The following is an 11,421-nucleotide window of genomic DNA, read 5'->3' as shown; positions in this document are numbered from 1 at the left end:
ACATAGGGAAGACCAGAGCCCAAGGGCCCGAGAGGGATCCCAACGCAGAGCCCCAAGGGGCACCCGCACCGGTAGATCTGCCCACCCACCTTCCAGATCAGACCATAGGGGAGAACTGGGAGAGCCCCCCAGCGACCACACGCAGTAAACCCACGGGGCCAGCAGCGACAAACTCATGGGCCCCACCGGCACCCGCCATACCAAAGCAGATCCAGCAAAGGGCACAGAGGTCCGGGCCCTCAGGGCCCCCCCTCCCCCAGGCCAAAGCCCGACAGGGKCAGAGGCCCCGAGCCCCAGCAGGCAGTCACCAGGCCAGGCCGGCACATGTGTAAAATCATTACTAAATCATTATCCTCTTCCTGCACTGCGAGAGCAGGCAGCCAGTCTCAGCAGCTCTAATTGTACTCTGTGATTTTTCTTGTTTTTACTTTATTAGGAGTGCTGTGTGTTTTTGTGTTTTTCTAATCTTTTGCACCAACTATGGAGCTGACTTTTCTATGGACARTTTTCTTTTTCTTTTCCTTTTATACGGCTTTTTCGTCCGGAGAAGGCAAAAGTGAGCATGCTCCCATTGTTTACTCCCACCACCAGTTGCTGGCACTAGTCAGCTCTGTGGTGTGTCCCCCTGCTGATCAACCCAATATCCCCTGTGAGCTGAGGAAGAAGCAACGAGGGAGACGTGCAGGTATCGGACGTCACAACCAGGGCAGAAGGTACAGACCTGTCATCCCGTCCATTATTAYAGGAAATGGGAGGTCTCTTCATAATAAATCTGACAAACTAGCGGCGCTAACGAGACATCAAGGGAGCTACCAGAGATCTGCCTGACAGAGACATGGCTAACAGCTTAACTCCAGATGCTCACATGAACTTGGACGGCTTTCATTTACTCCGTGTTGACAGAACGAAGGACAGCGGTAAGAAGAGAGAAGAGCATCTGGCTGTGTTTATGAATGATAGATGGTGTAACTCCATTTAACCATCAACGAATCACTCTGCTATAAGGACATTGAACTTTTAGCTGTTAGCATGAGGCCGTACCAGCTATCAAGGGAATTAAGGGCTGTATATGCCCCTACCCCCCACCCCCGCTAACACTGCTGCAGCCTGTGATGTGATCCATCCAGTCACCAGCAGACTCCAAACACAGCACCAACAGGCCCTCTTCCTGTTCTCTCGGGGGATTTTAATCATGTCTCCCTGTCCTCCACTCTCCCCACCTTCACCCAGTATGTCACCTGCCACACCAGAAACAACAAAACACTGGATCTACTTGTAGCCTTGTTAAAACCAGACCCTGTCCTTCATTTTGCTTCGTACAAGGGTCTGGACTTGATGCATAGAGAATCATTTCTTATAGGAGGCGTGGCCTCTGCTGAAGCATGTGTGTGTTGTTGGTGTGACGGAGGCTAAGCTAAGAAGCTAACAGGAAATCGTGTGTGCTGTAAACAACCCTACTGAGAGGAGAAAAAGTACCGAGACGACTGTAAATGAGAGCTGCTGTTTTGTCAGACAAATTTATTTTAATTTGGAAGCCTTATCAACACAGACTGGCTTCATTCCCTTCCTCCACTGCCGTATGCTAAAATAACTAGCAGACACTGCTCAGAACATCGACGTTATTCAATACTCCGCTTTCTGTTCAATGATGGGCTCAGGTAAAATAAACAACAAGCAGACACTGCGCAGAAAATTGACGTTCTGTTCTCTGATTGGCCCGGCTAAAAAATCTGCCAGAGAAATCCATCTCAATGGGAGAAGTCCCAGACGAAGCAGAGAAGGGAAACTAGAACTGAGCGGAGCTGCGTAGGAAGAAAAGGGCCAGGCTAGATCTACTATATGCCAACACAAAAAACGCATACGGGTCATCACCTCTCCCTCCCTTGGGGGGGTCAGACCACAACCTGGTTCAGCTCCAAAAAGATAAATTCAGTAGCACAATTTCCAAGTTGTTTGCAGTTGGTCCTCTACATCATGCCCGAATATTGACATTGTATATTAATATTTTTGTTACATTGTTGCTTCTTTTGTGTTATTTTGCACTAGTGACTTCATCATATTTGACTAACTGAATGCGAATTCACAAAATAATTTAAAGAACATGACAAGTATCTGTATCATAATTGGCAATATTAGCCCTGTATTTACTTGGTATCGAATAGATACCAAAATTCCTACTATCGCCCACCCCTAGCCGTCAAACTTCGGGTATGAGGGAAAATGCAGCCAGACTGCCGCTTCAGAGTTCATAATAAAGTATTGTGCTTTTATAAAGCACTCCATATGCAGATGGTAATTGTGACTTCATGATGCATTCAATTACACCTGGTAAGTACAAAGTACCATCATCAACACAGAAATGGCATGTAATTTGACAGTAGAGGCAGAGTTATCAAGTTTCACTGCAATCTTGTTCTTCAGCTTATAAAGAATAAATCTGTTTTTTCTGTGGCATTTGGGTGAAATGAATTTTTAAAGATCTTTATTGAGTCAGAGGTCTAATGAGGTTTTCAATGAAACTTTGAAACAACGAAGCTTTTTGTCTATGGTCTGTCTGAGGATGTCACAAAGTGTACTTCCTATTCCTGGTTAGGGTGAACATTTTCATATATGAATGGGTAAAATAGGACAATTTATGTGGAAGTAGTTTAATTGCAAAAAAAACCCTTTGGAAGCAACTATAAATGGGAAAGCAAAAGTGTTAATGCTGACTCAGCATTCCCAGTACTGTGAACTATTGTCTATTGTCACTGTTGTCACAATGATAAAGAAATTTGTTCTGAGTTCAGATTTTCTGTAAAAATAATTTTCATATCCTATTTAATGATATTGTGTTAATCCATTGACATGTAGAAAACACTGGATAGATGCACATTGGAATAAAAAAGATAAGCTTGTTATTGAATAATCCTTGCCCCTCACTTGAAGTAAACTTTGGTTTGCAGGCCAAGCCCAGCAGGCTCCACTGCTCCCACTGTGACGAGACCTACAGTCTTCCCCAGAATGGAGCCATCAAGCTGTTCAAAGAGCTCCGCTGTCCCCTGGATGACTTTGAGATTGTTCTGTGGACCTCCGGGGCCCGAGGCAAAAGTTATCCACTGTGTCCATATTGCTTCAGTCACCCGCCTTTCAGGGACATGAAGAAAGGTTTTCATATATTGCATGTTTCTCCTCTCTCATATATTTTGTTTTATATATTTTTTTACAATCATACCTAATTTAACCTGCAAGCTTTAAGCACTTGAGGTTATGAATGTGTTTGAAAAGGACTGAATAGATAAGGCTGAGTTGAATTCATAATCTTCATTACAGTAATTCATGTCTAAATTTATATGTAGTTTGTATTTTGAGATTTCATTTTTATAGTCTGGTGATTTCTTTAAAATAAGTCTAAAAACATGAGCCATTGGGAAGTTCATTGCTGAGGAAACAAGTATTCACTTTTTTTCTTTAGTGCTAAATTCATAAATACAAACAGGTTTAACACACAAACTTAGTTTAGCCTTTTATGACTTTCTGAGACATTTCAGCCTTTATTTTCTGCTAGACCTGGTCAGACGCACACCTATCTAGCCATCTTTAGACTTTGTTAAAGCCCTATCACATAATCTTTTAGACAAATTATGGAGCTTTTAAAGACATCTACAGTGAAGATGGAATTTTTAAAAAATCATCTGGAAGCCTTTTTTCTAGGTGTGTACATACTACAAATTGATAACTTATTAGTAATTTAGATATACTGTACAGTTCCCTCCAAAAGTATTGGAACTGCAGGTCAAATTCCCTTTGTTTTTGTTGTTCACTTAAGACATTTGGGTTTAAAATCAAAAGATGAGACMAGTTCTGAATGTCATCTTTTTTTCTGGTGTCATCACCACACAGTCCTGGCAGGAAACTGTTCCATCCACCTGCATGGAGGTCAGTTGCTAGATCTCCACTCCAGTAAATCCAGATATGGGGCTGTCTGCATCTGCTCTGTTGATCCCTTCAGAGCCTGCATGTCCCAGCTTCACTCCCACATCCTTTGCTCTCTTCTACTCTGCAAAACAGTAGTAAGAACTAAGGAGTTGACCAATTGACCCAAAATGGGCTGATGTGCCCAGGAGGAAAATAATTACACTGCTCAAAAAAATAAATTGGGAACACTTAAACAACGCACGCTAACTCCCGATCTTAATCAATGAAATATTCGCATTGAGTACTTTGTTCTGTACAGAGTTGAATGTGCTTCACAAAAGTTTGATTTACTTGGACTTAGCGTGCGTTGTTTAAGTGTTCCCTTTATTTTTTTGAGCAGTGTACTTTCCTTTAGTTGAACAATTGTGAGCAATGAATTAAAGACAACACCAAGCTGCAGGGTTGACCAGATTTGAAGGAGCCGAGCAGTGGGATGGATCCTCTCACTCTCTCCAGACACACACCTGATTTTGATTGTCCAGCTCAAGAAGGCAAAGGGAGTCCAGCAGTTCAGTTCAGGAAGAGGAAGCAGTTACCAACCAGCAGGTGATCATGATGAGTTGAGTAAAAGAAAAACATGCTCAATCCAAAGCACCAAATGTGAAAAACACCCAGAATACAAATAAGTAAAGGTGCTTTATTGGTCATCAGTGTATGTTTCCACACAATGACGAAATTTGTGCTCTGCATTTGACCCATCCACACCCAAGTGGAGCAGCGGGCAGCCATGTGAGGCACCCAAGGAGCAGTTAGGGTTAGGTGTCTTGCTCAAGGACACCACGACATGTGGGCATGGCGGGGAGTCGAACCTAAGACTTTCGGGTCCCAAGCCGGCTGCTCTACCACTACACCACAGCCGCCCCTAATACAATCCAAACACYACATACACAAAACCAAAAAGAAAAACATGCTCAGTCCAAATCATCATCAGATAAACACTGCAATGGTCTGTGACATAATACATCCGGTGATATATCCTAAGTTGTTTAACACATCTACATGTACCAGGAAACAAAAGCTGACATTCAGAACTCTTGTCTCGTGCTCATCATTTGATCTTAAACCAATTCACTAGCAAGCACCACACCATGAAATAAGTTTAGAGTTTATTAAAAGAAAGGGGTCGAAGGGATGACGGCGAGATGTCTGGGGAGGTGCCAGAGTGAGGCACAGACTTCAGGGAAAAATCCTTTCCCGAGCCTGCTTAGGACCCCCCCCCCCCCCCCCCCCCCCCCAGGTGAAAAGAAGGGATGCAGTGGTGAAAGGATGGAGGAGGGGAAATTGTGAGGGAGGTGGCGAGATGAGGGGATGAGAGCACATGGATGAGCCTAGGCGGGGCCAAAGGGGAAGGTGGGTGTCGACACTGCAAGACGAAGGTGAAACACCAGGTGAGAGGCTGGAAGAGGCGTGGTCCTGCTCCCCAACCAAGTTAACTTCATATGTCTTCAGTGAACAACAAAAACGAGACAATTTGACTTACTTTTGGAAGGGACTGTACAAAAGTCTCATAAGTTGTCTAAAATGTTCTAGTAGTGTGACAGGGCCTTAAAAAGAATTAAATGGTAAATGGACTGAACTTAGAGCTTTATCAAACCCATGGGGACCCCAAAATGCTTTACAGCAGGGGTTCTTAGCCTTTTTGACCTCGGGGCCCAATTTGTTCAACATAAAGTGACACGAGGCCCAGTCACACATTACCATATGGAAAGAAATAATAAATGCATTTAACCAAAGAGATTTAAAACCATAATAAATCAGGCTAAAAACTCTTGGAAACTATAAATCCACTTGTGGACATTACCTGTGCAAAGGTTCATGCTGCTAAAATGAACTGGAGCAAAGTTAGAGGTTTTAGTAAAGAAATAATTTAGTGTTTTGTCATTCTGCACAGGACAGACCATCATGGTACCATTAAGAAATGTTAAGAAATCTGAAGTTTTTATTTTCAAAAGTTATTTTTTTCTTACCTGCCTTAAAAGACTTGTTATTGAATGTTTGTTCTTTTGAAAAATTATCCAAACATTTATTTGTCACCATACATATTATACTGTGTAAAATAATGAGACATTATATTTAACTTCAATTGGACCATATTCCCTCAAAAAAAAGTAAAATCTTTCAACACACTTTATAGCCTATTTTTTCTATTTTGACTTGCATTATAAAAATAATGTAAAAAAATTCCTTTACAGATTTGCTTGAATGTTTTTACAGATTTGCAATGATGACATTTTGTACAGTTTGTTTACTTTCTGATTAAACTGCTCAACGTTTGAACTCTGTTTGGTGGATGTAACAATAGTTTCCATGAGGTTTTAGCCAAGATTCTTAGGTTTAATTTGATACCAAACATGTCCAGGTTCAATTGACAGATCTGAAGTTCAAAGAAATAGAAAACCATCCGGCTTTCTGAGGTCCCCTTAGCGCCCCCTGGCGGCCCCCACCTTGGGAAGTCCAGGCTTAGTTGGTAGAGCTGCTGCCTCTCAGCAAGAAGGTCACTGGATTGAATCCCAGCCTAGAGACCCCTCTGGGCAGAGTTTGCATGTTCTCTCTGGGCACTCTAGCTTCCTCCCACAGATCAAAAACATGAGTGTTAGGTTAGTGAAAGAGTGAATGTGGCCCTGTGATGGGTTTGTGACCTGCCCAGGGTGTACCCCACCCCTCGCACAGTGATTGATATGGGCACCTGTGACCCTAAAAGGAAGAAGCGGGTATAGATGATGGATGGATGCATTTATTAATTGTTTTTCAACTTGTCAAAAATAGTTACTTGTTTGAAAAGATAAACTAGTTGTCAAACATCAAAATGTCAAATTAAGACAGACATGGATTTAAAATTTCAGAGATGTGCATGTGATTGATTTAACTTTGATGTCTATTTCTTCCAGGTATGGGGTGTAATGAATGTACCCACCCATCCTGCCAGCATTCCCTCAACTCTTTGGGCATTGGACAGTGTGTGGAGTGTGACAGTGGAGTTTTGGTGCTTGATCCCACCTCTGGACCAAAGTGGAGGATGGCTTGTAATAAATGCAATGTAGTGGTGCATTTCTTTGAACATGCCCACAAAGTGCAAGTACGACTTTGTTCTACTGTCACAATATTGACATTTACAGAATTTGACCGAATTAAAATTGAGTCCTTCAATAAGACTCATGCTCAGAGGATCACCTGATTATCTGTCAGTTTGCTGCTCTGGAGCGTATGTGTTAAGGTAGAAAGGCATTAGTAGGAACTACCAACCTGAGAAGGGTTAATGGTCATTTTCAAACTATTTGGAGTCCATTGTATTTTATCTTATCTTAATGCACAATTGGTTGTGAATTCTTCTGGTTTTGCTTGATCCATGAACATGTTTCTAAGTTTGCTCTTTTTTCCTCTTAGGTTGCTCAGGAAAGCTGTGATGCATGCGATGCCTTCCTAGTAGCTGTAGACTTCAACAAAACCCGCACACCACTTCCTGACAATGAGACCCAACACACTGGCTGTGTTTTCTGTGATCCTGTCTTCCAGGATGTGGTGGAACTTAAACACGCCACCATGAGGCACTTCATGTATCGAGGTGGAGGTGCAAAACGAGGAGGACGAGGCCGAGGCAGGGGGCGTCGGGGCAATCCTAAAAAACCCAAAGATAAAATGGCTGCATTGGCTGCATATTTTGTATAGATTTAGTACTGGGTGTGACATTCTTTGCTTGGCAGATGATATTACAAACCATTTGTGAATAYATAAATTTCTGATTTTCCATTCGTTAGACCAAAATAAACATTCATTCAAACAGTTTTCAGTAAGCGTGGTTTTTCAGTATGACACAGTTCTGTAGATTTGTGCACCAAATATTTTAAGAGAAATTGAAAATGAGTGTATCTGCAGATAGTTTCTTGTTCTGCTACAGGATCAGAAAATGTGATGATGATGATGATGCCTTTGTCATTGTACAGAGCACAATGAAATTACAGTTAAGAACACCCGTTCAAAAAGACACACATGACAAAACATGGGGGAACAGGTGAACAGGTCGTGCGGCAACCAGGGTGGCACTACCTTTAACAGCTGGAAATACACAATAGGAGGGATGAATTAAAAAATTGCTCTGATCCTATGTTTACATCAGAAACATAGGATCGTATGCACAGAAAAGTGACTCGCTATAGAGCAAGACAGCCTGGGGCAGGGAGGAAGCTTAGGTCAGATAACATGAGACAGGGTGGGGTTCAGTGGAGTCGGTGACACTGAGGGTGGGTCTCCGTGCTAGAACCCGACCCTAGCACCCGCCAGAGTCCATGCTCGGCTCACCAGAGTTCAGAGTCGTCTCCTCTTTGGCCTTGGGATCACAGGACAGGGCCAACACGGGTGATGGGGGTGGGAGGGAATCAAGCCCTTGTTGACGTATCATCCTTTCGGAGTTTGAGATAAGCATGGCAGTCGAGTAGAGCTGGGCAATATGATCAAAATTTTATATCACGGTATTTTCAACATTTTCACCGGTTTCACGGTATTTGACGGTATTTTTCTTTTCATCACACCTCAGCTGATAATAAAACATACAAACCCTGCTTATTGACTTTTTTCTTTTCCTGTAGCTCTGTCTGTGTCTCTGTTTCCCTCCTCTCTGTCTGTTCTTCTCTGACTGGTGGTTGGAGACAGTAGTCATGCATTTTGGTCCAGTCATGAAGGAGAAGGGTTAAGAAAAGATTATGATCGGGTTTATTGTWTTGTTATTTATTAAAGCTTATCAGCACGACTCACCTTGCACACCAGTCAATTCCAACTCCACTACGAACTACTTCCTGCGGGCTTTTCACAATAAAACCACGTTAAGTCTCCATCAGCATAACGTCTCCATATTAACTAACCTCGTTAAATCTAACTGTGAACGTCACCGAAGAGGTGTTTACTACATTCAGCAACGGCGAAAACGGGATGATTTTTTTAAACGTCAGTCAGTATAAGCAGTGGATCTAACATTCAGTTAATCATTTATAAAATTTTCTTCAGTCAGATGAAACCAAAGTACAACTGTTTGGTAGAAACACAACTCGTGTTTGGAGGAGAGTGAATGCTGAGTTGCATCAAAAGAACACCATACCAACTGTGAAGCATGGGGGTGGCAACATCATGCTTTGGGGCTGTTTCTCTGCAAAGGGACCAGGAYGACTGGTCCGTGTACATGAAAGAATGAATGGGTTCATGTATKGYGAGATTTTGAGTGCAAACCTCCTTCCATCAGCAATCATTGAAAATGAAACGTGGCTGGGTCTTTCAGCATGACAATGATYCCAAGCACACCACCAGGGCAACGAAGGAGTGGCTTCGTAAGAAACATTTCAAAGTCCTGGGGTCAGATTTATAAAGAATTGCGTGGAAACCATACTAAAAGTGAACGTATGGCCAAAAGGTGAAAATGGCGTACACAAAAATATATTCAGATTTATTAAACTGTGCGTACGCATGTTTCTGTGCACCTTTCCTTTATTCATCCTAATGCACATGGAACTGAGCGCACCTGAGCACTTCTCTTGACACGCCTCCATTTAAATATGTTAAATTGATGTAAATGTGTCCAGCGTGTGAGGTTCTCCTCAGACTGTCCTCTGTGTGATCAGAAATTATTTTTATGCAGGAAAAGTATACATTAAATGGCGAATGAGTGAGAAAATTGTCTCAGAATACAAACTGGAGTCAACGTGAGCAACACCAGAAAACAGATCAAGACTGGAGACAGATAAATAAAGGTAAGTGTTTTTATTTTACAGGTACTGGTGGGGGAACTTGTTGTCATTTATCGCCCACCAGGCCCTTATTCTCAGTTTTTATCAGAGTTCTCAGATTTTCTGACTGATTTATTATTAAATACTGATAAAATTATAATAATGGGAGAGATTTTAACCTTCATGTTTATAGTGAAAGTGATAGCTTAAATATAGTTTTTAGTAGGGGAGACCGAGGACAGTTGCAACACTTTTTGCATTTGACTCTGCTACTCAGAGAAGGTTTGAACTAGACAAACCAAATTTTAATACAATAAACTTACATCTGTCTGTTAATGGTCAAAACCATTTATAGATGATTAAAACATGTACATTCTTCACAATTTGCATTTGAAAATGAAAAGTCAGCTGTTGCAACTGACCCCAGGGCCGGGGACAGTTGCAACATTGTTTGGGGGTGATTGCAGCATATTATTAATACAATATATTTCACTGTAAATAAAAGTTTTATTATTTTTATATTTATATTATTGCTAAATTTATAAAAAACTAAGTTATAATGATATTACAGTGTTATTTCTTTATTTTCTTTGATCAAATGATGAATATAGATTTGCCTCGATGAGTAGACCTTATATACAGATCTCAAAGACTCAAATTGATATAAAATACAGTTGACTTTTTGAGACAAGGATAATAGAACARTTTGTGAGGCAATTAACGTTTGTTTTGCCTATTGTCACTGTACGCCTACMTTATGCAAAATTTACATTGAAAGAAACTGGAGTTTTAAAACCATTGTTTGTTGAAAACAACAACTGCAGAAAATACATCTTAAACAGTCAAGTTTTAAACTATAAAATTATCATGAACACCCAATACCCTTTTAAGTGTAAACTCAATTTCAACATGTTGATCTCATCTGTATGTGCTCTGTTTTTATATGAATTTATCGTATGGGGATGGTTGTAACAACTGTTGCAACTGTCCCCCTTAATGTCAGCCATGATAAAACCTCATGTGTTAGCTAAATAAGCTGATCTGGATACATGTTAACTATATTAGTTAAAAGTCAACATATCACTTGTTTAAACCATATAAGTTTGAGCTGGATTCAAAAATTCAAAAATAAAGCTGGGCAAAAAAAAAATACTTTGGTATATCAAAAACAGTATTTTTTTTTTTCAAATAAATCCTGGAGCAGTTTTTGAATCTGCTTACTTTTTCTTTGCAAGGTGGGGCATCTAACTGAGCATGTACAGTGTGTCATCACTCTTAACTTGTTTGTATTTGGAGAAAAATGACATGTTGCAACTGTCCCTTGTTGCTACTGTCCCCGGTCTCCCCTAATCTAATTGAGTCAACTGGTTTTAATCAAAATGTCCACAGACCTCACTCCCTTCATCACACTCTTGATCTGGTTCTGACGTATGGTGTAGAGAGCAAGAACTTAATGATACATCCTCCTAATCCTGTTCTCTCTGACCAGTTTTTAATAACCTTTGAGTTTACATTAGCTGACTTTATAGCTACTGAGAGTAAATTTCATTATAGTAGATGTTTATCAGAGAACGCTGTAGCTAAATTTAAATAATCTCTTCCATCTTTATTTTCCTGTCTTACAGAATAATGTAACAGAGAACAGTAACTTAGATGGTCTTATTAATAATATTACATCTTTAATGCAAACCTCTCTTGATGAAATTGCTCCACTAAAATGAAAGTTATCGATTGGAGGAAGCCGACTCCTTTA

The 11,421-nt window shown here is 40.9% G+C and overlaps 1 protein-coding gene across 1 annotated transcript in view; it reads left to right on the top strand.

Annotated features, from left to right (window-relative positions):
- Positions 1-7,740, top strand: part of top3b (DNA topoisomerase III beta) — a gene marked incomplete in the record, with an annotated part of 53,272 nt that extends 45,532 nt beyond the window's left edge. Inside the window, 3 exon segments of the mRNA XM_014027532.1 lie at positions 2,946-3,147; positions 6,846-7,033; positions 7,342-7,740. Coding sequence (XP_013882986.1) covers positions 2,946-3,147; positions 6,846-7,033; positions 7,342-7,623 — 672 coding nt within the window.
- Between the last annotated feature and the right edge of the window lie 3,681 nt (positions 7,741-11,421).

This window comes from Austrofundulus limnaeus, unplaced genomic scaffold, assembly GCF_001266775.1.
Source record: "Austrofundulus limnaeus strain Quisiro unplaced genomic scaffold, Austrofundulus_limnaeus-1.0 Scaffold659, whole genome shotgun sequence".
Lineage (NCBI taxonomy): Eukaryota > Metazoa > Chordata > Actinopteri > Cyprinodontiformes > Rivulidae > Austrofundulus > Austrofundulus limnaeus.
This window is presented reverse-complemented; position numbering and strand designations above follow the sequence as displayed.